This window comes from Hypanus sabinus, chromosome 1, assembly GCF_030144855.1.
Source record: "Hypanus sabinus isolate sHypSab1 chromosome 1, sHypSab1.hap1, whole genome shotgun sequence".
Classification (NCBI taxonomy): domain Eukaryota; kingdom Metazoa; phylum Chordata; class Chondrichthyes; order Myliobatiformes; family Dasyatidae; genus Hypanus; species Hypanus sabinus.
This window is the reverse complement of record NC_082706.1, coordinates 182,425,317-182,452,306: the sequence shown is the minus strand read 5'-3', so window position 1 is coordinate 182,452,306 and position 26,990 is coordinate 182,425,317. Positions and strand designations below refer to the sequence as shown.

At 41.9% G+C, this 26,990-nt stretch overlaps 1 protein-coding gene across 1 annotated transcript in view; it reads right to left on the bottom strand.

Annotated features, from left to right (window-relative positions):
• Positions 1 to 1,794: 1,794 nt before the first annotated feature.
• LOC132401043 (potassium voltage-gated channel subfamily B member 2-like) overlaps positions 1,795 to 26,990 on the bottom strand; it is a 332,656-nt gene continuing 307,460 nt past the window's right edge. Inside the window, exon 3 of the mRNA XM_059982810.1 lies at positions 1,795 to 6,350. Within this exon, the coding sequence (XP_059838793.1) occupies positions 4,269 to 6,350 (2,082 nt within the window). The 3' untranslated portion in view covers positions 1,795 to 4,268. The remainder of the gene's footprint in view (positions 6,351 to 26,990) is intronic.

The window sequence follows — 26,990 nt, the reverse complement described above, 5'->3', positions numbered from 1 at the left end:
CAACGTTATTGTGTAAGTGTGTGGAAGTTAAAGAGGGGGATTCAGTTCATTGAGATATTTAAGAGGCAATGATGTAGTTGATGAGAAATTGGATCTAAAAATGTAGTCACTGACCGTAGTCCTTAAATGTTCTAACTTCAGATGTAGGCCTGTGTGGATGCTCATGGATTTTTTTAAGCACCTTAGCTTTTCACACCTCAATCCCCCTTTATTGACCTCATTCAAGGTCTCTTCACACCGTACCTTTAACGAGAGGAATTTAACTGGAGGTTTACCTTGTTTGCCATGGCATCCAGAGCCTACTTTTTCCTGTGTTGGCTGTGGATCCCATCTAACTGCTAAGACCCCAGGAATGACTTCCATGAACAGTTCCAGCCATTCTACTGGTACAAGCAACCTTGAATCAGCACTGTCTATCTTGAACTTATGTGAGTTACTATCGATTCTTTGACCTCTGGTGCTTTTGTTAAGGCAACAATTGACACAGTTAACACTGGTTGCATCTGTGTGAGCAGGCAGTATGAATTTCTTCTGACATCTGCACTGGATCAAAATGGCTTGTGTCGATCCAGTATCATCTGGCATGACACTTTGTTTCATCTCGTTCTTGACTGAAAGGCAGTTTAATTTATTTTGTTTTTTTTTGCCTCACCCAACACAAAGTTACCGCTTGGAAGAGGGAGGGGGCAGGGAGCTTTGCAGGTCCTAATTGGTGGAGGTGGTAGTCAAGGATTGGGAATCCTAGGGGAAATGGGAAGAGATGGTTTTGAGTGGCTAAGTAGGAATAGTTGGAGGTACTGATGGTTAAGGACAAAGGAAGTCTTAGAGATTGATGGTGCAGGGTAGTGGTGGAGGTTTACTTGTTGGTTTATTGGTCTGAGGAAAGCTCCTGCTTCTCTTGGGCTACAACAATGTTGTCCATTTTTTTCTATAAGTGAGGATTCAGCCCTTGAGTCTACATTGCCCTGGGAGTTATTACCTCTAAGTCTGATTTGCATGACCCACAAATGATTCAATAATATCTCTCAAGAGATTTATTGTTAAGGAATGGACTGTTTGCAGATGGCCATGACATGCTTTTGAAGAATTCCCAGCAGGAGACAAAGTCAGGGTTTATCTTTCACAATGTGTGGGTTATTTTGCTTTATTTTGAAGCAAGTCCTTAGTGTGTTACACAGGTATGATGGCTCTGATAATATTGATTCATATATAGACAAATAATTGTAGAAAATTACAGCATGATTTTCTCCTAGATTAAATGAATTATTTGCTAAAGGTTACACATGTGATTTTAGTGTTTGAAAGTGCATTTTCATTTTTATTTACTGATCTGCCTTTTTTCTGATCTTATTATAAGTTTTCCTTTTTAACATTTTCCATTGCTCTCAGTATTTCCTTCTGAAATAGATGCTAGCATTTACCTGCCTTCAGGATAATTTGGGCAGATAAAATTTCAACCATTTTCATTCAAAATCTTTCTTCCCTGGGGGGTGTCATATGTGAGTCATTAACTTCCTTCTCAGTCACTTTTCCTTTCCTTACCTGCCCGTTGTATTTGGAGTACAAAGCTATTTCCATTTAATATTAAGCTATTTTGTCAATAAATTGCATAAAATCCCCTCATTTTCAAGACATGCATTTGATTTTCACATATTGCTCACTCCTTTGCAGCAATCTATTTAGCTTAGCCATTATTAAGATGCTATCAAACATAAAGATTTATTTTCATTACTTTAAAAATATTCTACTGTGTAACTTAATAATAATGAAGCAAAATAATATAATTTACTTGGTGAAGAAACATATTACCATCATAATTAAGGTATCAAACTACAGATCAAAGTCCAGGTTAAAGGCATTCCATTATGGTCCCAATATGTTAAAACTTACTGATATGTACAGAAAACAATTTATGTGTACAATGTCTGACAGGGATTAGTTTAGTTAACCAGAAAATTGTCTATCTTATCAATGCTATAAATAAAACTGACCAATTAAAACTAACTGAAATGTTTACTTTCAATAGTTACTTGTTAATGAATTAGTAGTACAGGAATTATTCACAGTACACCACTGAAACAATGACATTAACTAAAGTGCAAATGAAATAGGTGAAATTTTACATATTAGCAGTTAAAGTATGTGTACACCAACAAGTAAACAATCTGTGGGGAAATTTACTGTGCACATTATGTGTAAAAACAAATAGTAAACCTGTGTATTATGAACAGTTTTACAGCTTTATTACACAAATTGCAGAGAGGAAATGTCTCCCTATAATGAGAATTAATGACCATACACCGGGAATCTCTAGAATAAATTTTCAGATGGCTCCTCTGGAAAATTTCCTAATGTACAGGAGATTGTTTCAATTCTAATCAATCATCAATTTTCATGGAAGTGAGAATTATTTTGGATTATTTTTCTAGTATTGGACAAGATTCACACAAACAGATACAACATTAACTTGGGAGTCATTAAAATGTTTAGAAGGGCAACTGAGTATGATTATTCCCCTCAAACCCTTGAAGCCTTTGTTGTCGTCTAGGGCTCTCCAAAATACACAAATATATTATTCAAATAACCATAAAAATAGAATTCTGACAAGAAAAATACAGTTTATCCATTTGTAATGTCTATTTGGCAAGTATCAATATAAGATAAATCAGTGAGAGTTCAATGCTGCACATTCTGATTCCTGGTCATTAAATCCTCCCCATTCTTTCAAAAACAAGGTTTAACAAAAATATAATAAATAACAGATTTGTGCAAATCTTAACTTAATATTTTTATTACAAATAAATATAGCCTAAGGAAAATAGTTTCTGTCCCATTTTTAATGAACATTTACACAATCAGGGTAGAATGAAATGGATGTCCTGGAATTTCCTCCAATGAGCACAAAAGGATATCTGTGTCCAAAATGCTCCCAGAGCTCCAACTATTAGGCACCAGGTGAAAATGACCTCAAATTTTGATTGAAACTAAGCTAAAATGTAAATTTCCAAGAAATTCTGCATAGTCAACTAGTCTAATTGATTCATGATTCCATTTGAATCAATGCGGCCTTGTGACAAAAAAAAAAGATATTCCCCTCAAAGTGAGGTTTGAGCAGCAGTGATCTCTCGGTCATGGTAAATAAATTGTTTTGCAAAAAGTATGAAGTATTTTAACATTTCCTTCCTTGCAGAGGAATAGCCAGAAAATGAATCACTCTTCAAATTTTTATAAAGGTGAATTAAATCTGGAGCAGTTGGGCATGTCCAAGAATTTACTTTACCACAGATCGCTGTTAATCAGCAAGTTTTTGAAAGATTCATGAAGTCATTGATGTGTGCATGTTTTCAAATCTGGCCATAATGTCATGAATCACCACACCTCTGAACAAATGTAATGGATTGAAACTTGTTTGTTTGGTGAGCAGATTTACAGGGCTGAAAAAAAAGTTGCTTAAAGAACTCAGCAGGTCAAGTGGCAACTGTGGGTGGAAAGGAATTATTGATGACAGGTCATTTTGGATCCAGATTCCAGCTTCTACAGTTTCTTATGCCTTTATAGAGCAGAACTTGTACAGGGATACCCAAGAATCAATGTATTCTTTAAGGATTACAGTATTTTTGATGTATTGCATTTACAAGCATAAGCCATTTGTTAAAAAATGGGATCTTTTATGCATTTCCATTTATTTGTACCCAGATTGTATATGTATCTGGTGACTAATCAGGAGGAAACTCCAGGCTGATGTAATTGTTGCAACTTTGCAACAAGACTTTATAAACCTCCTCCAGGCAGTGCACTGTGAAGGAAAAAAAGTGTGCATCAGAATAATTGTTTTCTGCGATTGCTTGATTTTATGAGTTCTTGGCATATTCCCAACTATTTACAAAGAATTATATTTTACAGGCTCTAAGCACCTCTGTTTCACATCGGTTCCTAATGCATGCATGTACATCCTGCCCTTCCTTTGTGCAAATCCTAAAATATTCTAGTGTAATGAATCTGTGGTAGCATAAAATGATTCTAGTCTTATTAGAGAAAAGTTGAAAACTTTACAATACATGGGCTCCACTTGGAAGCCTTAGTTTTTAATGCTATTCTCCAATTCCTTATCTGCAGAGATGCAGTCTCTCACAGTTTAAGTCAAACAGCAGCTGGATTAAAAGATTCACCATGCCATGCAAAAATACTGTAGGCATAAATTATGCCATTTCATTTTCTTATTAGAATTCTAAAGAATCAGAAAAAAATTATTATTACTTTCTCCTTAGTCACATGCTGGTTTCACAAGAGGGTGAATAACCTCCTTCCCCAGGTTTAACATGAATTTCTGGTGTAAACATATGATTTTCCATCTTGTACCCAGCTTCAAAACTGTCCATTTTGCTATCTCCTGCTGCACTAGACGTGCAGTTTTTACCAGCGTGTTTTGGAGAAACAGCACCCACTACAGACACATCTTCAATGTGGTTTCCATTGTGGCTATGCTTATCATGACTTTCAGAACAGCAGTTCTGCCTGGATTCCTGCTGGCTATTGAGCTGCGTCTTTACTTCCAGCAGCAACTCTTCATCTTCACCACTGTCTATGTCAATGCAACCCTTTCTCCCTTTTGTTTGGAAAGCGAATAGTTTTTGTTTAGCCAATAGTTGTGGTGATCCTTTACTGGAAATCTGGTGGAAAGCTGGTTCGTCGGTAATTGCAGTGGGAGTCTCACTCTGAGTTGAACTTTCCTCCAGCAGGATGCTGCTGGTATGTTTAGGTGTAGATAATGATAAATCTGTCACTATCACGGGCAATGGTCTGCTAGTACTTGGTGGTGTTTGAGGAATACCACTTTTATTTTCCATAAAATTTACCTTAAGTGATCTAGATTTCAAAGGGTTCTTACCCTTCATTGAGCTCTTTGGACTTTCCACTGTGCTGTTTAAATTGGAGGACACTGGCTGCCCAAAGCAGAAGCCTTTATTAACTTCACCAGAACTATCTTTGAACATAATGTTATCTCCAGTCTGATACTCATTGAGAGGACCAGTGCCAGCAATCCATCTCCGATGAGCTTGATCAGGTATTCTTGAAGGGTGTGGAAACCTATCAGATTCAGTAAAGTCAGCGGTACAACTAGCAAAGCTGTCAATACTAGATATGCTCCTCATGTCCAGGATTGGTTCTACAGGAGCAGAGAGCAATGGGTCAGTTGAGCGAGGAATCACGTCCATTTCAAGTTCTTCTTCATGAACAGGAGATTTAATAGATACTTCTGGCTTGTCACTATTAAGATTTGGCTGAGATTGTGTCTTTGTCATTTGATTGTACATTTCTTCCAGCTTCTGAGCATTTAGATGCTGTGGGCTGGGGGAGGGGTTATTTAACTGCTTGCTTGAGTAATGCTGTCCTAGTTCCTGATACTTGGACTCCAAAGACTTATTGAAGTTTGTTTCAGAAATTGCCCATTTCCAGTTACTTGGTGAAAGATGATTGCCTGTGTGTTTTTCATGTTTAATCACATTATCAACCCCTTTGTCAACTACAACATCCATTAGTTCCATACTGCGAGCAAATGCATCTTTCAAGTTCATGGAAACAATACTCCCATTTCTTTTGGCTCTTTCGAGGGCTTCTCTTCTCTTGATTGCTTTCTCTTGTCTTTTTTGCTCTTTGTAAAACTCTGAGAAGTTGTTCACAATGATTGGTATAGGCAGAGCTATCACCAACACTCCTGCAATGCAGCAAAGTCCTCCAACTATTTTGCCTAATAGTGTTTTGGGATAGATGTCTCCATATCCCACTGTTGTCATAGTGATAGTTGCCCACCAGAAAGATGCAGGAATACTTGTAAATTTGGTTGCATCTTCATCCTTTTCAGCAAAAAATACCAAGCTTGAAAATATCATAATGCCCATAGCCAAAAACAATATTAGCAAACCTAATTCATTATAGCTTCGCCTGAGAGTAAAACCTAGTGATTGGAGTCCCGTTGAATGTCGGGCTAGTTTAAGAATTCTCAATATCCTCATGATACGGAATATTTGAACAACTCGCCTAACATTTTGGAATTGGAGCACGCTCTTGTTCGACTCTGTGAGAAAAATTGTAATATAATATGGCAGGACGGCCAGAAGATCAATTACATTCAATGGGCCTTTAAAAAATTTCCACTTATTTGGTGATGATAAGAAACGTAAAAGGTACTCCATTGTGAACCATGCGATGCATACTGCTTCAACGTGGGCAAGTTGTGGGTTGTCGTTGGCTTGTCCAAACTCATCCATGTCCTGAAGTTCAGGAAGTGTGTTGAGAGACAAAGCGATTGTTGACAACACAATGAACAAGATGGATACGATGGCCAAAATCTGCAAGATACAACAGAACATAAAGAATTATTCAGAAAATTTCACTTTATTTATTTGGAAGCTAATGGCTTTAAGTGACCTTATGGGTTTCCTCCAGGTGCTCAGGTTTCCTCCCACATCCAAAGATGTACGGGTTAGTCGATAAATTAATCATATGTATGTAATTGGGTGGCATGTGCTCATTGGGCCAGAAAGACCTGTATCCAAGCTGTATCTAAAATAAAATAACCATCAGGATGTGCTGCTGGTTTTGCAGCATTACACATGGAAGCTTCTAACAGCTGGAGAGTTGGAGAGAGAGAACTCGGTTTTCCAACAACTGAAAAACATTAGTTTTAATATTTTGGCTTTAAATTTTGACATTGACAAGAGTGACAAAGTGTTATTTATTAATATGTAACAGAGTGAACTTAGAAATTGAATGTCTCAGTTTCACAGCACATATTGATTCAATACTCAAAGATTCAAAATTTAACATTATTTAATTTCATTTCCAGTACACAAGTGTAAAGGAGAATGAAATAATAGTTACTCTGGATCCAACACAACACAAAAAGATAAAGAACACAATAATAAAAAAAAAGAATAAACGTAAATAGGTAACATCGCTTACATAAGTACAGTAAATTGGTTATATGTCCATAAGGCGTTGCTAGGCACAGGAATGTCTGCACACAAGATGACCGACAGGAGATGATAAAGTAGTGGTAGTTGGGGGCGCAGAGGGGTGGGTTAGTGGGTGGAGGTGTTGATCAGCCTGAGTACTTGGGGAAAGTAACTGTTTCTGAGTCTGGTGGTCCTGCGGTGGATGCTATGCAGCTTCCCCCGTGATGGGAGTGGGACGAACAGTCCATGAGCAGGGTGGGTGGGATCCTTTATGATGTTACTGGCCCTATATCAGCATCTTTCTGTATATATGTCCTTGATGGGAGATAGGCTGATGCTGGTGAGGCGGTGGGCAGTTTTGACTACCCACTGTAGAGCCTTCCCTCCACCGTGGTGTTTCTGTACCATGCAGAGATGCAGCTTGTAAGAATGCTCTCTACTATGCATCTATAGAATGATGTGAGCATATTCCAGCTCTCTTTGGCCTCCTCAGAAAGTAGAGGAGTTGTTGAGCTTTCCTGATTGTGTTCTGGTAGCATGAGAGGTTGTGCGTTTCCACTGCTATGCCGCTGATGTAAAGGGGAATATGAGTGGTATGGGTTCTCCTGAAGTTGATAACCATCTCCTTTGTATTATTGACATTGAGGAATAGGTTGTTTGCCTGGCACCAGGCCTTCAGCTCTTCCACTTCCTTTCTGTAGGCCATCTCATCATTGTGCCCAACACTGTTGTGTAATCGGCGAACTTGACACTATCATTACTTGGGTGTTTGGTCATGCAGTCATGTGTGAACAGTGTACAGCAAAGGGCTCCACACACAGCCCGGGGGTCACCCCTGCTGATGTTGGTGGGAAGGGAGGAGTTGAGCATCCTGACTATCTGAGGTTTGTTGGTTAGGAAGTCCAACACCCAGTTGCACAGTGGTGCATTTAGACAAAGGGGAAGGAGTTTGTTCACCAAGGTCTTTGGGGCAATAGTGTTGAATACCAAACTGAAATCCAGAAACAACATTCTGACATACATATCCTTGTTTTCTAGGTGTGTCAGGGCCAGGTGCAAGACATATGATATGGCATTTCTTGTAGAGCGGTTCTGTCAGTAAGCATATTGGTGAGTGTCCAAAGTGACAGGAGTAGAAGTTTGATATATCCCATTACCAGCCGTTCAAAGTGCTTCCTGATGATTAGTGTCATGCTACTGGGCGGTAGTTGTTTAGTTCTGAAGGTATAGAGTTCTTTGGTACAGGAATAATGGTGACTGATTTGAAGCATGAGGGGACAGCAGCATGGAAGAGTGAAGATGTCAGTGAGCTGGCGTGCACACTCCCTGAGTACTTGGCCTGGGATGTTGTCTGGCCTGGCTGCCTTACATGGGTTGACTCTGCGCGGAGAGTCAAAAATTTAATGAATAAGGCTGCATTATTGAGCAGGCTCCACTAATGAATGGAATACCCAAAGGAACACTCCTGAAAGGAATGATAAGAAGTGCCTATTATAACATCTCACAGTATTTTTCAGCACTGCTACATTCGATACTTCAACAGCACTACACTGAAAAAATAATAAACAAATGATAATTTAATGGAAGAATACAATTGCCTTATTTTGATTCTTATGAAAATAAAATCTTAAGTGACATGAGTTAATGGAGAACATGATGATGGATGACAGTTCCAATGAAGCAAATAGGGTGCATTTTCATTTGCATACTGCATAAGTAAACGTTGAAGTGTCGTGTGTAATGCATAAGCATATTCATATTGAGTACATTGATATTAAGGCTTCCATTGTTTTGAAAATTAAAAAAAATGACTTCAATTTTCACACAATACTCCACGTAATGGCTAGACACTAATGAGATACATCAATACCATTAATGCCATTAAAACAAAATTTCACTGGGATTATTCAAATAATTATTTTGTGATTAACAATAAAAATATCAATGCCATTATGAAAAATGAGAGAATACATTCAATTAGGTGACAAATTTCCAACAAAATAAACTATTTAATGAAGTTTAGTACGAACTGGATCTCAGTTATGCCTGTTGTATTGAGCATTACCTGTACTTTTACTGCTCCAAGTGGTGTCCACAAAACATGCTCATATTTGTGGCTCACCCACTGAACCTCTGCTGGAAGAACACAGGACAAGGCAGATTGCAATGTCCATCAGGTGCACCACTGACTTGTCACCAGGCCTGTCATTCTAAGTATAAAAATTTCAGACCACAATCTCTTCAAATCTCACATGTTTAGCAACAGAGTTTTCTAGAGATGTTACAGGCAACAGATACTTACAAGTATGGGTTCTATATGCAGAATGAACTTTTTAATGAGTTCCTACTTAAGCTGTCCATGAATGCTGCATCTAACTTGTTGCCAGTAACCACAGCCCTAATTCCCCATATACTCCAGTCCTATACCTGAGCGTCTCAGGGTCCACTTGGTCACACAATGGAAAGCTAAAATGCATATTACTCTAATGCAATTGCTATTGCTGTAGGTATCGTGTGGGTTGTGGAAAAGCGACTGATTTTTAGAGAAGGAGAATTATAGAGCCTCTACTTTCTTAGAAGTTTTTGCAGATCTGGCATGTCATCTAAAACCCTGGCAAACATCCATAGATACAGAGTGGTGAGTATCCTGACTGGTTGCATCATGGCCTGGTATGGAGACACCAGTGTCCAGAAATGGAAAAGCCAACAGGAACTTTCCTCCCCATCTTTGAGCACATCTACAAGGAATGAAAGCAGCATCCATCATCCAGGAAATTCTCTGTTCTTGCTGCTGCTATTGGGAAGGAGGTACTGGAGCTTTAGGTCCCACATCACGTATCTTTATTTTGTATGCCATAGTCTCATGGAGACATCAGTTTGTGTAGAGGAAGAGAAAGTTTAAAAGAGCGATCAGGGCAGTCAGTACATTTTGCGATACAGTTTCTGAGGAAACATTTGATTGTGCATAATTAGGCACTTGGCAAGGATAAACACAAAGGAGTTGGGGTGAAGTGATGTGGCCTTTGTGGGAGTTGCCATTATGTGATGGCAGTATTGGAGTGAGGAGTTGAGGCTTTGGCTCATCAAGGCTTCAGCAAGAAGAGGCATAGACCATGGTTAAAGTTTTTTTCAGTATTTATTCTTTCTTTCATTTTGTTACACATTTAGAGCAGAGGGGATGCCAGATGAAATAATGAAATGATCTTCTTGCGGGATGTTGGAAGACAAGGAGACCTCCAGTGTCCCTGATGCCTACACCTGCAAAAAGTGCATCCAGCTGTAGCTTCTAACAGACCACGTTAAGGAGTTGGAGCTGGAACTAGATGAACTCCGGATCATTTGAGAGGCTGAGGGATGACAGGCATATATACAGAGAGGTAGTTATATCCAAGATGTAGGCATGGGTAACTGGGTGACCACCAGGAGGGGGAAATGGGATAAGCAGAGCACTCCTGTGGCCATTCCCCTCAATAACAGGTTTTCGGCTTTGGATACTGTTTGGGGAGGGGTTGGGGGTGGGGGGGATTGACCTAGCATAGGAAAGCCACAGTGGTCAGGTCCCTGGCAGGCTCAAGCTTGGTGCCTCAGGGAAGGGGGGCAAGAGCTGGAGTGGTAAGAGATTTGTTGGTTAGGGTAACAGAAAGGAGCTTCTGAGGAGGAGAGTGATATTTCCGGATGGTATGTTGCCTCTTGGGTATCAGGGTCAGGGACATCTTGGATAAGTCCCCAGCATTCTTAAGTGGGAAGGTAAGCAGCCAGACATCAGTAACAATGACAACGGTAGGATGGGTGACAAGGTCCTGTAAAGTGAGTTCAGGAAGTTAGGTGCTGAATTAAAGGACAGGACTTCCAGAACTGTGATCTCAGGATTGCTACACATGCCACATGCTAATAAGGCCAGAAATTGGAAGGTCATACACTTTAGCATTTGGCTAAGGAGTTGGTGCAGGAGAGGGGGCTTTAGATTTTCGGGTCTCTTCCAGGGAAGGTGGGATCTTTATAGAAGGAACAGTTTGCACCTGAACTGGAGGGGGCTAATATCCAAGTAGAAAGGTTTGCTAGTGTTTCAAGAGGTGGGGGGGGGGGGGGTGCATGGATGGTTTAAATTAAGAGTTGCAGGGGATTTGTAACCAGAGTGTCAGAACAGAAAACTGAGTGGTTGTGAAGAAAGATGCTGTTAAGCCTACATACAAGGTTAGGAATCATAAAATTGAGCACAGTGGGACTAATGTTCTGAGCTGTGTTTATTTCAATGCAAGGAGTATTGTAGGAAAGGTGGATGGATCAACATATGGAATTATGATGTTATAGCCATCAGTGAGAGTTGGTTGCAGGAAGAGCAGGACTGGAGCTCAATGTTCCAGGGTTTCATTGTTTTACACATGATAAGAGTGCGAGGGATTAAAGGTGAAGGGGTGGCTCCTGAACCAGCCTGGAAAACTTCACTCACATCAACACTGAACATATTCCACAACCCATGGATTCACTTTAAAGGATATTACAACTCATTTTCTCAGTAATTTGTACTTACTTATTTGTTATTATTACGATATTTTGTATTTGCAGGTTATCTTCTTTTGCACATTGATTATTGGACTTTGTGTGTAGTTTTTCATTGATCCTGTTGTATTTCTTTGTTCTACTGTGAATGTCTTCAAGAAAATAGATCTCTGGGACATAATTAATTTATTTTGAAGTTTTTTAACTTTGAGGGTCTTGGCAGATGATAGTGCCAGGTCTAGAAAATCTAACCCTTGACTGTACCATTTTACCATGGCTATAGTTTGGATTGCTTGAGTAATAAGAAGTAATTAGGGGACTGGTAGAATTGGGAGGAAGAGTCCTGAAAAAGTTCAGTAGGTCCCTGCTTCAGGGAAACATTGTTAGTCATCTGGAATGATGCCTCAGCAATACTGGTAATCTGTTACAAGTGAGACGCTGGACTGCAATGACAGCCTGCAAGCTCCTTTAGTCCACACTCTGAGTGGGCACTGCACCAGTTAGTCAGTCACTGCTACCTTCACAGCAATAGACGGTCTAAGTTAAGACCATAAGATATTAGGCGATTTGGCCTATGAAGTCTGCGCCACCATTACATCACGGCTGATCCATTTTTCCTCTCAGCCTCAATCTCCCGCCTTCTCCCTGTATCCCTTCATGCCCTGACCAATCAAGAATCTGTCAACCTCTGCTCTAAATATACATAGAGACTTGGCCTCCACTGCTGCCTGAATTCCACAGATTCACCACCCTCTGGCTAGAGAAATTTCACTTCATCTCTGTTCTAAAAGGACATCCCTCTATTCTGAGGCTGTGTCATTTGGTCTTAAACTCTCCTTCCACAGGGAACATCCTCTCCACATCCACTCTACCAAAGCTTTTCACCATTCGATAGGTTTCAATGAGGTCATCCTTCATTCTTCTAATATCAACTAACAGACTGTATATCTAAAAAGATGCAAGCAGTACTGGCTAATGGTTGCATACAAAAAAAGAACAATCAGAATCAGGTTTATTATCACTGGTATCTGTCATGAAATTTGTTAACTTAGCAGCAGCATTTCAATGCAATACATAATATACTGTAGTAGAAGAAGAAGAAATAAGTAACAATAAATAAATAAATATATGTAGAAACATAAAGAACCTATAGCACCATACAGGCCCTTCGGCCCACAAAGCTATGCCAAACATGTCCTTACTTTAGAAATTACCTAGGGTTTCCAATAGCCCTCTATTTTTCTGAACTCCAGATACCTTTCCAGGAGTCTCTTAAAGACCCTATCGTATCCACCTCCACCACCTTCGCTGGCAGCCCATTCCACACTCTCACCACTCTCAAGTGTAAAAAAACTTAGCCCTGACTTCTCCTCTGTACCTACTTCCAAGCACCTTAAAACTGTGCTCTCTCGTGCTAGCCATTTCAGCCCTGGGAAAAAGCCTCCGACTATCCACATGACCAATGCCTCTCATTACCTTATACACCTCTATCAGGTCACCTCTCATCTTCTGTTGCTCCAAGGAAAAAAGGCCGAGTTCACTCAACCTATAAGGTATGCTCCCCAATCCAGGCAACTTCCTTGTAAATCTCCTCTGCACCCTTTCTGTGGTTTCCACATCCTTCCTGTAGTGAGAACTGAGCACAGTACTCCAAGTGGGGTCTGACCAGGGTTCTACATAGCTGCAACATTACCTCTCGGTTCCTAAACTCAATCCCATGATTGATGAAGGCTAATGCACTGTATGCCTTCTTAACCACAGAGTCAACCTGAGCATCAGCTTTGAGTGTCCTATGGACTCAGTCCCCAAGATCCCTCTGATCCTTCACGCTGCTAAGAGTTTTACTATTAATACTATATTCTGCTATCATATTTGACCTACCAAAATGAACCACCTCACACTTATCTGGACTGAACTCCATCTGTCACTTCTCAGCCCAGTTTTGCATCCATCAATGTTCCACTGTAACCTCTGACAGCCCTCCACACTATCCACAACACCCCCAACCTCAGTGTCATCAACAAATTTACTAACCCATCCCTCCACTTGACATCCAGGTCATTTATAAAATCATGAAGAGTAGGGGTCCCAGAACAGATCCCTGAGGCACACCACTGGTCACCAACCTCCATGCATAATATGACCCATCTACAACTACACTTTGACTTCTGTGGGCAAGCCAGTTCTGGATCCACAAAGCAATGTCCCCTTGGATCCCATGCCTCCTTATTTTCTCAATAAGCCTTGCAAGGGGAACCTTATCAAATGCTTTGCAGAAATCCATATACACTACATCTACTGTTCTGCCTTCATCAATGTGTTTAGTCACATCCTCAAAAATTTAATCAGGCTCGTAAAGCATGACCTGCCTTTCACAAAGCCATGCTGACAATTCCTAATCATATTATGCCTCCCAAGTGTTCATAAATCCTGCCTCTCAGGATCTTCTCTATCAACTTACCAACCACTGAAGTAAGACTCACTGGACTATCATTTCCTGGGCTTTCTCTACTCCCTTTCTTGAATAAGGGAACAACATTCGCAACTCTCCAATCCCCCGGAACCTCTCCTGACCCCATTGATGAAGCAAAGATCATCGCCAGAGGCTCAACAGTCTCCTCCCTTGCCTCCCATGGTAGCCTGGGGTACATCTCATCCAGTCCCAGTGACTTATCCAACTTGATGCTTTCCAATATACGACCCTTGACAGATATTAAATAGATTAAAAATCGTGCAAAAACAGAAATAATACGTATTAAAAAAGTGAAGTAGTGTTCATGGGTTTAATGTCCATTTAGGAATCGGATGGCAGAGGGGAAGAAGCCGTTCCTGAATCACTGAGTGTGTGCCTTCAGGCTTCTATATCTCCCACCTGATGGTAACAGTGAGAAAACGGCATGCCCTGGGTGCTAGGGGTCCTTAATAATGGACACTGCCTTTCTGAGACACTGCTCCTTGAAGATGTCCTGGGTGCTTTGTCGGCTAGGACCCAAAATGGAGCTGACTAAAATTACAACCCTCTGCAGCTTCTTTCGGTCCTGTGCAGTAGCCCCTCCATACCAGACAGTGATGCAGCCTGTCAGAATGCTCTCCATGGTACATCTATAGAAGTTTTTGAGTGTTTTTGTTGACATGCTAAATCTCTTCAAACTCCGAGTGTCGCTGTCTTGCCTTCTTTATAGCTGCATTGATATGTTGGGACCAGGTTACATGCTCAGATATCTTGACACCCAGGAACTTGAAACTGCTCACTCTCTCCACTTCTGACCCCTGTGAGGATTGGTATGTGATCCTTCATCTTACCTTTCCTGAAGTCCACGATCAGACTTTCATTTTACTGATATTGAGCTCAAGATTGTTTCTGCGACACCACTTCACTAGTTGGCATATCTCACTCATGTACGCCCTCTCATCTCCATCTGAGATTTTATCAACAATGGTTTCATCAGCAAATTTATAGATGGTATTTCAGCTATGCCCAGCCACAGTCTTGTGTATATAGAGAGTAGAGCAGTGGGCTAAGCACACACCCCTGAGGTGCACCAGTGTTGATTGTCAGCGAGGAGGAGATGTTATCACCAATCCGCACAGATTGTGGTCTTCCGGTTAGGAAGTTGAGGATACAATTGTAGAGGGAGGTACAGAGGCTCAGGTTCTGCAACTTCTCAATCAGGATTGTGGAATAATGGTATTAAATGCTGAGCTATAGTTGATGAACAGCATCCTGACGTAGGTGTTTGTATTATCCAGGTGGTTTAAGGCCATGTGAAGATTGTGTCTGCTGTTGACCTATTGCGGCGATAGGCAAATTGCAATGGGTTGAGGTCCTTGCTGAGGCAGGAGTTCAATCTAGTCATGACCAACCTCTCCAAGCATTTCATCAATGTAGATATGAGCGCTACTGGATGATAGCCATTAAGGCAGCTCACATTATTCTTCTTAGGCACTGGTATAATTGTTTCCTTTTTGAAGCAAGTGGTAACTTCCGCCCATAGCAGTGAGAGGTTGAAAATATCCTTGAATACACCCGGCAGTTGGTTAGCACAGGTTTTCAGAGCCTTACCAGGTACTCCATTGGGACTTTCCACCTTGCAAGGGTTCACCCTCTTTAAAGACAGCCTAACATCGGCCTCTGAGACAGAGATCACAGGGTCATCAGGTGCAGCAGGGATCTTCACAGCTGTAGTTGTGATCTCCCTTTCAAAGCGGGCGTAGAAAGCATTGAGTTCATCTGTAGTGAAGCATCGCTGCCATTCATGCTGTTGGATTTCACTTTGTAGGAAGTAATGTCTTGCAAACTTTGCCAGAGTTGCTGTGCATCCAATGTCGCCTCTAACCTCGTTCGAAATTGTCTCTTCGCCCTTGAAATAGCCCTCCGCAAATCATACCTGGTTTTCTGATACAGACATAGAAACATAGAAAATAGGTGCAGGAGTAGGCCATTCGGCCCTTCGAGCCTGCACCGCCATTCAGTATGATCATGGCTGATCATCCAACTCAGAACCCTGTACCTGCTTTCTCTCCATACCCCCTGATCCCTTTAGCCACAAGGGCCATATCTAACTTCCTCTTAAGTATAGCCAATTATCTGGCCTCAACTGTTTCCTGTGGCAGAGAATTCCATTCCACAGATTCACCACTCTCTGTGTGAAGAACTTTTTCCTCATCTTGGTCCTAAAAGCCTTCCCCTTTATCCTTAAACTGTGACCCCTTGTTCTGGACTTCCCCAACATCGGAAACAATCTTCCTGCATCTAGCCTGTCCAATCCCTTTAGAATTTTATACATTTCAATAAGATCCCCCCCCTCAATCTTCTAAATTCCAGTGAGTATAAGCCTAGTCGATCCAGTCTTTCTTCATGTGAAAGTCCTGCCATCCCAGGAATCAATCTGGTGAACCTTCTCTGTACTCCCTCTATGGCAAGAATGTCTTTCCTCAGATTAGGGGACCAAAACTGCACACAATATTCTAGGTGTGGTCTCACCAAGGCCTTGTACAACTGCAGTAGAACCTCTCTGCTCCTGTACTCAAATCCTTTTGCTATGAATGCCAACATACCATTTGCCTTTTTCACCGCCTGCTGTACCTGCATGCCCACCTTCAATGACTGGTGTACAATGACACCCAGGTCTCGTTGCATCTCCCTTTTTCCTAATCGGCCACCGTTCAGATAATAATCTGTTTTCCTGTTCTTGCAACCAAAGTGGATAACCTCACATTTTTCCACATTAAATTGCATCTGCCATGAATTTGCCCACTCACCTAACCTATCCAAGTCACCCTGCATCCTCTTAGCATCCTCCTCACAGCTAACACTGCCGCCCAGCTTTGTGTCATCCGCAAACTTGGAGATGCTGCATTTAATTTCCTCGTCTAAATCATTAATATATATTGTAAACAACTGGGGTCCCAGCACTGAGCCTTGCAGTACTCCACTAGTCACTGCCTGCCATTCTGAAAAGGTCCTGTTTACTCCCACTCTTTGTTTCCTGTCTGCCAACCAATTCTCTATCCACATCAATACCATACCCTCAATACCGTATGCTTTAAGTTTGCACACTAGTCTCCTGTCTGGGACCTTGTCAAAAGCCTTTTGAATATCTAAATATACCACATCCACTGGCTCTCCGCTATCCACTCTACTAGTTATATCTTCAAAAAATTCTATAAGATTCGTCAGACATGATTTTCCCTTCACAAATCCATGCTGACTTTGTCCGATGATTTCACCTCTTTCCAAATGTGCTGTTATCACATCTTTGATAACCGACTCTAGCACATCTTTGATAACTGACCCCACTGCCGATGTCAGACTAACCAGTCTATAATTCCCTGGTTTCTCTCTCCCTCCTTTTTTAAAAAGTGGGGTTACATTAGCCACCCTCCAATCCTCAGGAACTAATCCAGAATCTAAGGAGTTTTGTAAAATTATCACTAATGCATCCACTATTTCTTGGGCTACTTCCTTAAGCACTCTGGGATGCAGACCATCTGGCCCTGGGGATTTATCTGCCTTTAATCCCTTCAATTTACCTAACACCACTTCCCTACTAACATGTATTTCCCTCAGTTCCTCCATCTCACTAGACCCTCGGTCCCTTACTATTTCTGGAAGATTATTTATGTCCTCCTTAGTGAAGACAGAACCAAAGTAGTTATTCAATTGGTCTGCCATGTCTTTGTTCCCTATGATCAATTCACCTGTTTCTGACTGTAAAGGACCTACATTTGTCTTGACCAATCTTTTGCTTTTCATTTATCTATAAAAGGTTTTACAGTCAGTTTTTATGTTCCCTGCCAGCTTTCTCTCATAATCTTTTTTCCCTTTCCTAATTAAGCCCTTTGTCCTCCTCTGCTGGTCTCTGAATTTCTCCCAGTTCTCAGGTGTGTCGCTTTTTTTTGCTAATTTATATGTTTCTTTTTGGACTTGATACTATCCCTAATTTCCCTTATCAGCCACGGGTGCACTACCTTCCCTGGTTTATTCTTTTGCCAAACTGTGACCTGGGTTGCCAGTCTTGACTGCGACAGATCTAGCCTTCAGCAGACAAGGTACCTCCTGATTCATCCATGGCTGTTGGTTTGGGAATGTACAGTAAGTCTTTGTAGGCACACACTCATCCACACAAGTTTTAATGAAGTTGGTAACAACTGCTGCATTCTCACCCAGATTTGAAGATGGATCCCTAAATACAGTCCAGTGCACCGATTCAAAGCAGTCCTGTAGGTGTTCTGGTGCTTCCCTTGTCCACCCTCACCACTGGTGCTGCAGTCTCTGCCTATGCTCAGGGAGTAGAAGTACAGCCAGGTGATCAGACTTCCGGAAGGCATGGAATAGCACGGTAGGATTTCTTGATGGTGGTGTAGCAATGGTCCAAGTGTATCATTTCCTCTGCCACTGCAAGTGGTCTGTTGATAATAATTGCTTCGTAAGTTTTTCAGACTGGCCTGGTTAAAATCCCCCAAAATGATGGTGAAGGTGTTCGGGTGCGCTGTTTCATGCATGCTGATACCATTGCTCAGAAAATCTAAAGCCTGACTGACGTTGGCCTGAGGTGGAATATATACCGCTACCAAAATGATCACGGAAATCTCCTGTGGTAGGTAAAATGGACGGTACTTAACTAAGAGATTTTCCAGGTCTGGTGAGCAGAATTGGGACAGCACTGATATTATTTGTGCACCAAGAGGAGTTGATCATGAGGCATACTCCTCCACCTCTGCTTTTGTGAGACAATAGATCTATCCTGATGTTGTATAGTAAATCCATCTGTCTGAATCGCTGCAAATTCTGCAAAGTTTGCTGTTCAGTGTCAGACTCCAGCCATCTCCTTGATACCAAATGCTGCCTTTCTGAGGGATTTTCCAATGTATCAATTATCTTCCTGTACATTCCTGTAAAAAGCTTCTTCTACAGCCTTTCTCGTCTGTGTTACCTGAGTTAGTGTGATATTACTGTCCAGCAAGCTGGCCTTGCGCTCTTCCTGCTTTCCACTTTCCCTTAATTACATCTCATTACAGATTTCAGCTTTAGTCCATCTTCTAAGTCAGAGCAGGCTGGTGGGGTGGAGATATGTCTCTACCAAAGGAGGTGTAAGGCGCTCCTTCCCTCTGCTAGCCTGCGGGTCACCCTTGGACAAGGTGTAGCACCTGCTTAGCATTCCCCCACCCCCCACCCGGATCAGGTGATCAGAATCACATGAAACCAAAAGAGCAGGTGATGGATGGTCATATGAGCAGCTGGTACATATCACAAGTCCTGGCTATGTGACCATTGACACCAGGCAGACAATCTCTGAAGAGTATTGATAATGGCTGGGATTACTCGACTTGTAAAGACACTACCCAGAAGAAGACAAGAAAAGTTGCCTAGAACAATCATGGTCATGGAAAAACCATGATCGCCCACTTTATATGACATGGCACATAATGACGATGACAAAGTCACAGCTCTTACATAACTGATGATCAAATGCAAAAGTGTAAGGCTGTGGTGGGGGTGAGCTGATTAGACTGTGAAGAAGGATTCAATTATTTCATCCTTGCACTGTCCTCAGCTATGACAGGTGTAGTGTGTAGGCCTTCGTTAGTCTCGATAGACCATGGATTTGAACCCTGGAAAGTTTCCAGAGCGCAAGCCTGGGCGAGGATTTTTTTTAATGGAAGACTGGCAGTTGCCCAAGCTGCAAGTTCTCCCCTCTCCACACCACCAATGTTGTCCAAGGGAAGGGCATTAGGACCCATACAGCTTGGCACCAGTGTCATCGCAGAGCAATGTGTGGTTAAGGACACACATGCAAGCCTCAGCCAAGGCTTGAACTCGAGACCTTCAGATCACTGGATGAACGCCTTAACCACTTGGCCACGCACCATGTGACAGGTATGATAATGGTCACATGACCTTCACAATGAAGATATAGATGAAAATATAACTGCAAAATCTGCAACTCTGAAACAAAAAGAGAAAACGCTAGGATACTCAGCAGGTTAGGCAGCACCTATGTACAGAGAACCAGAGTGAAGCTTACATACTTCAGCAGAAAGTACCCCCAATTTAAATACTTTTCGATCGAACTGTAGAAACAAATGTATGAGTGCCTTTTCCAGGTAATGAGGATGTCACATTGAATAGAACCATGAGATGTACTGAGAGTCTTGCAGCAGTACAAAAATGTGGTAAGCTTCCGAGTGAATATCCTGAATGATAGAATACCAATAAGTGTGTGAAAGGGTAGAGTGGATTAAATCTGCTTATGGAATTTCATCAAACTAGACCATTCATCAGATTTTACAGCATTGCCCCCAGGTTTTGCAAGTTTGACTCTTGAGACTAACATTCTCAACTTTCCATTTCATTTGCTTGCTGAGCATCTGCATCGAGTGCCTCCTGGCTCTCTCCAGACACAGAACATTACTCTTATTTTCCAGCTGCCACATCAAAATCTGTAGAGCGGTGTTCAAATCAATGGTACACACTCTTCTCAACATGCAGAACATTTTCCAGGAGGTACTCTAGTGGGGACTTGGTATTGGAAGTGGAATTGATTTATTGCTAAGATACAGAAGAGTTTGTCATGCATACAGTTCATACAGATCAAATCCTTACACAGTGCATTGAGGTAGAACAAGATAAAGCAATAACAATGCAAAATAAAGTGGAACAGCTACAGAGAAAATGCAGTCAAAAATCTTAGAAGGCAGAAAAACAAATTTAATTTAATCTTCCCAGAAAGATTAACCTTTATTGAGTAAATGGAAGTTACATTAGTAATAATGTAATAATGTAACGTAAGTGTAATAGTAAATATCTTAAAGGATTTAAGGGCAGCACAATAGGGTAGTAGTTAGCGTACATTATTACAGTGCTAGTGATCTGAGTTTAATTATCCACTATCTGTAGGAAGTTTGTAAGATCTCCCATGTCTGCATGGGTTTCCTCCGGGTGCTGTGGTATTATCCTACACTACAAAGATGTATGAGCTGGTAGGTTAATTGAGCAGTGCGGGTTCTTTGGGCCAGCCGGACCCATTAACATGCTGTACCACTAAGTAAATAAAAAATAGAAGCATGGTAAAATAATAATGTAGAAATGCAGAATACAGTGTGACAGCTGCAGAGAGTGTGCAAAGCAGGTAAACAATAAGGTGCATGGTCATAATGAGTCAAATTGTGAGGTCAAGAGTCCAATTTATTGCGCCATGGAACTATTTAATAGTTTTATAACAGCGAGGTAGAAGATGTCCTTGAGTGTCTTTCTTATTATGTACCCTTTCTGAGCCTCATAATTTTGAATGCTTCTATCAGGTGCCCCCTCAGCCTCCTCTGCTCCAAGGAAAACATGGCCACCCTATTTATTCTCTCCTCATAACTGAATCACTCCATTCCAGGAAAATTCCTGGTGAAATGTTTCTGCTCCCTCTTCAGTGCAATCATATCCTTCATAATTTGAGGCAAACAGTGGTGCACACATTATTCTAGCTATGTCCTAATCAATGACACAAATATGAAATTTTACCAAGACATCCCGTCATTTACATTCTATCCCCCTGCTAGGAAGCCAAACATCCAGACTGCCCTTTTCACCAGCCTATCTATTTATGCTGCTACTTTTAAGGATCTTTAGGCAGGTCATTTTGTTATCAATACTAGGGACCTACCATTCATGTTTTATCTCCGTCCATATTAGACCTTCCAAAATGTCTCAGCTCACACCTAACATATGAAAAGGTTAACTTCTACAAATACTATGACTGAAAATTTTAACTTAAGTAGGTTTACTAATCCTTCTCCAAGAAGATTGTTACCACAAAGCTTTATCGTTAGTTATATTGGCACTTTGGATTTGCAATGATAATGCAAAAATGAAATAGGGCAGAAAACGGTAACTCTTCCCTGATTTTAATCCTTCAGGAAAAGAAAATGGAGAATAAATGCCAACAATCATTGTTTTGTTTGCCTTTATCTATTCTGGTCTGCAAGTAAAAGAAAGTTGGAATTGCACAGTGCATTGATCAATATCAGAAGCAGAAAAAAAAACACTTTTAAAGGGAAGATCCATCTTCGAATTGTCCTGCCAGCTTGAGAAATTTTTCTCCAATTTAGATGTCATTAGACCTAACTTGTTACTGTTTGCATCTGGGTTTCCACACACTATAGGATTTTTTTTGTTGGTTAAAGATATCATTGGAAATGACGCAAAGATAGGTAAATGGATTTTAGGTATAGAGCAAAGATCTAATTGAATAGTGTAACATTCCCAAAGACCTGAGTGGGCTATTCCCATTTCAGTGTCTATCTCCCAGGAATCTTCAATGCACTGCTGGATGGGGATGGATCTGGAAATTATTTTGCTGTTAACATTCAGGGCTCCCAAGTTAGGGTATTCCTCATGGGCCAGAGCATCTGACCTTCCAACTGGCAGTTATGGTCAATCTCTTACTAATGGCTTGACTAGTGGAGTCACTCTCTGAGCTGCTGACCTTCTGCTCACCAGTGAAGCTTGTTGGGCTGCTAGGAGTGAGGTATCTCCAGGTCTTTGTCTCAGGAGACAAATTCAGACAGAATTGAATTGAGAATTGACTGAGATTTTTCGGCATATCTCCCTGCTAAGTGGTGGCTGAATTAAATGATGGGAAGGAGCGGGGTGAGACTGGATTGTTGCAATGGTGGGAAACAATGCATTATACCTGATTATTTATCTCAGCTCCTGAGATTTGTTTATCTTCCACTGAACCATCCATTCTCTTGCCCACAGTCTGAGTTTATGTATTTTATCATTTACCAGTGCAGTATTTTATATTGTTCACTCTATTCCTAGGTACAGAACTTTTAAATGTCAATAATAAATCAAAAGAACATCAACCCAGCCTCTTGTATTTACATCTGATCAGACTGGGAAATTTACATCACACAAGCCCACACTCATGAAATCCCTAGCATAACCAAAAACCAAAAAAACCAAGAAGTAGGCAGATAGGTGACGGTCCAGAGAGGCAGGGGGAGCAGGCAGAGAGAGCAGAGCACCCCTGCGGCCATTCCCATTAACAATAAGTATACCGTACTGGATACTGTTGATGGGGATGACCTACCAGGAATGAGTTGTAGTGGTCCTGCCTCTGGCACAGAGGTTGAACCCTCAACTAGAAAGGGGAGGAGGGAAGAGAAGAGAGCGATAGTTTTAGGGGACTCTATAGTTAGGGGGGCAGATAGGAGATTTTGTGGGGCAGATCGGGAGTCTCGGATGGTATGTTGCCACCCTGGTGCCAGGGTCCGGGACATCTCAGATCGGGTGCAGGCTATTCTTGAGAGTGAGGGCATGAACCCAGATGTAGTGGTCCATGTAGGGACCAATGATGTAGGTAAGGTGAGTGAGGGGGTCCTGCTTAGAGAGTTCAGGGAGTTAGGAGTGAAGCTGAAAGGCAGGACCTCCAGGGTGACAATCTCGGGATTGCTACCTGTGCCACATGCGAGTAAGGCGAAGAATAGAATGATTATGCACATTAATACGAGGCTGAGAGCATGGTGCAGGAAGGAAGGGTTCAGGTTTTTGGATAATTGGTCTTTGTTCCAGGGACATTGGGATCTGTTTCGAAGGGATGGTCTACATCTGAACCGGAGGGGTACTAACATTCTTGCAGGAGTATTTGCCAGTGCTGCTCGGGGGGGTTTAAACTAGATGTGCAGGGGGCAGGGATCCAGATCCAGAGGGTTGGTCAGAAGGTGCATGGGGTTAAATGTGTACAAGGTTTGGGTGATCTTGAGAAGGTCATCAAAATTCAGGGTGCAATTTGCCCGATGGAAGTTCAAGGAGCTGGGTTAGGTACAGTAGACAGTGTTTTAAGCAAAGAGAGGAGGAGTGGGCTAAGAATTCTATACTTGAATGCGCGTAGTGTCAGAAATAAGACAGATGAGCTTGAAGCTCAGATGAAAATGGGGAACTACGATATTGTTGGGATAACGGAGACATGGCTGCAAGGGGATCAGGCCTGGGAATTAAGTGTACCAGGGTATACGTGCTATCGTAGAGACAGAAATATGGGAAGAGGGGGTGGGGTGGCCCTGTTGGTGAGGAATGAGATTCAGTCCTTAGCAAGAGGTGACTTGGGAACAGGGGAAGTAGAGTCTGTGTGGATTGAGCTGAGGAACAGTAAGGGTAAAAAGACCCTAATGGGTGTTGTGTACAGGCCCCCAAACAGTAGCGTGGATATTGGGGTACAAGTTGATTAGGGAGTTAACAATGGCATGTGCTAAAGGTAATGCAGTCGTTATGGGAGATTTCAACATGCAGGTGGACTGGGAGAATCAGGTAGGTGCTGGACCCCAGGATAGGGAGTTTGTGGCGTGTCTAAGGGATGTATTTTTGGAACAGCTTGTGCTTGAGCCAACCAGGAACGAGGCTATTTTGGACTTGGTGATGTGTAATGCACAGGAATTGATAAGTGATCTTGAAGTAAAGGAGCCATTAGGAAGTAGTGATCATAACATGATAAGTTTTTATCTACAATTTGCGAGGGATAAGGGCAGATCAGAGGTGTCAGTGTTGCAATTAAATAAAGGAGACTACGGAGCCATGAGGGAAGAGCTGGCCAAAGTTAAATGGGCGGATGCCCTGGCAGGAAAGACAGTGGATCAGCAGTGGCAGATATTCTTGGGCATAATACAAAAGATGCAAATGCAGTTCATTCCAATGAGAAGGAAGGATTCAAAGAGGGGGAAGGGGCCACAGTGGTTGACAAAGGAAGTCAGAGATTGTATAGCATTAAAGAAAAAGAAGTATGACAGGGCGAAGATGAATGGGAATACAGATGATTGGGAAAGTTTTAAGGAACAGCAGATCTTAACTAAAAAAGCAATACGGAGAGAAAAAATCAGGTATGAGCTCAGTCTAGCCAGGAATATAAAAGGGTTAGCAAAAGCTTTTTTAGCTATGTGAAGAGAAAGAAGATAGTTAAGAACAATGTTGGCCCCTTGAAGAATGAATTGGGAGAAATTGTTATGGGAAACAGGGAAATGGCAACAGAATTTAATGCATACTTTAGATCTGTCTTCACCAGGGAGGACACAAGCAATCTCCCAGATGTATGGATGGGCCAGGGTCATAAGATATCAGAGGAATTGAGACAGATTGACATTAGGAAAGAAACTGTGATGAGTAGACTGGTAGGACTGAAGGCTAATAAATCCCCGGGTCCAGATGGTCTGCATCTGAGGGTTCTAAAAGAGGTGGCTCAGGAAATTGCGGATGCATTGGTAATCATTTTCCAATGTTCCTTAGATTCAGGATCAGTTCCTGAAGATTGGAGAGTGGCTAATGTTGTCCCACTTTTCAAGAAGGGAGGGAAGGAGAAAACGGAGAACTATCGCCCTGTTAGCCTAACGTCAGTCGTGGGGAAGATGCTTGAGTCCATTATTAAGGACGAAATAGTGGCACATCTAGATGGCAGAAATAGGATTAGGCCGAGCCAGCATGGATTTACCAAGGGCAAATCATGCTTGACTAATCTGTTGGGAGTTTTTTGAGGGTGTAACAAGGATGTTAGACGAGGGTAAGCCAGTAGATGTTGTGTACCTAGATTTTCAGAAGGCATTCGATAAGGTGCCACATAGGAGATTGGTGAGTAAAATCAGAGCTCATGGCATTGGGGGCAGGGTTTCAACATGGATAGAAAACTGGTTGGCAGATAGAAAGCAAAGGGTAGCAGTGAATGGGTGTTTCTCAGACTGGCTGGAGGTGACTAGTGGGGTACCACAGGGCTCTGTATTGGGACCACAGCTCTTTACAATTTATGTCAATGATTTAGATGAGGGCATTGAAAACTATATCAGCAAGTTTGCTGACGATACTAAACTGGGTGGCAGTGTGACCTGCGAAGAGGACGTTAGGAGAATACAGGGAGACTTGGATAGGCTGAGTGAGTGGGCAGATACTTGGCAGATGTCATTCAATGTGAATAAATGTGAAGTTATCCACTTTGGAAGCTGGAACAAGAGGGCAGAGTATTGTCTGAACGGTGTCGAGTTAGGTAAGGGAGAAATGCAAAGAGACCTAGGAGTCCTAGTTCACCAGTCAATGAAGGTGAATGAGCAAGTGCAACAGGCAGTGAAGAGGGCAAATGGAATGTTGGCCTTTGTTATAAGGGGAATTGAATACAAGAGCAAGGATGTTCTTTTGCATTTGTACAGGGCCCTGGTGAGACCACACCTGGAATATTGTGTACAGTTTTGGTCTCCAGGTTTAAGGAAGGACATTCTGGCAATTGAGGAAGTGCAGTGTAGATTCACTAGGTTGATTCCTGGGATGGCAGGGCTGTCTTACGCAGAGAGATTGGAGAGATTGGGCTTGTACACGCTGGAATTGAGGAGATTGAGAGGGGATCTGATTGAAACGTTTAAGATAATTAAAGGATTTGATAGGATTGAGGCAGGAAATATGTTCCAGATGTTGGGAGAGTCCAGTACCAGAGGGCATGGATTGAGAATAAGAGGTCAGTTATTTAAAACAGAGTTGAGGAAGAGCTTCTTCTCCCAGAGAGTTGTGGAGGTGTGGAATGCACTGCCTCGGAAGACGGTGGAGGCCAATTCTCTGGATGCTTTCAAGAAGGAGCTGGATAGATATCTGATGGATAGGGGAATCAAGGGATATGGGGACAAGGCAGGGACTGGGTATTGATAGTGAATGATCGGCCATGATCTCAGAATGGCGGTGCAGACTCGAGGGGCCGAATGGTCTACTTCTGCACCTATTGTCTATTGTCTATAACCTGGGCATATTCTGCCTTTCATTAGGGAAATCATGGGCCTCACAGGTTATAAATAACGACGGCAGAAAGTCCCCACTACTTTTTTGATCAAGTGTGTCCATTCAGGTGATCTCATTTTTGAGAAGGCCAAGACGGATGAAAAATCTGGATTTTAGGGGTTTGCTAAGCATTGATCGTTACTCGGTTAGAAAGCTGTGAATGTGTGATGTTCTGGCCCAAGTTGTGCTGTCTGCTCTCGTTCAATCCACATCTTTCGTGCCTTTGTAGAGCAAGC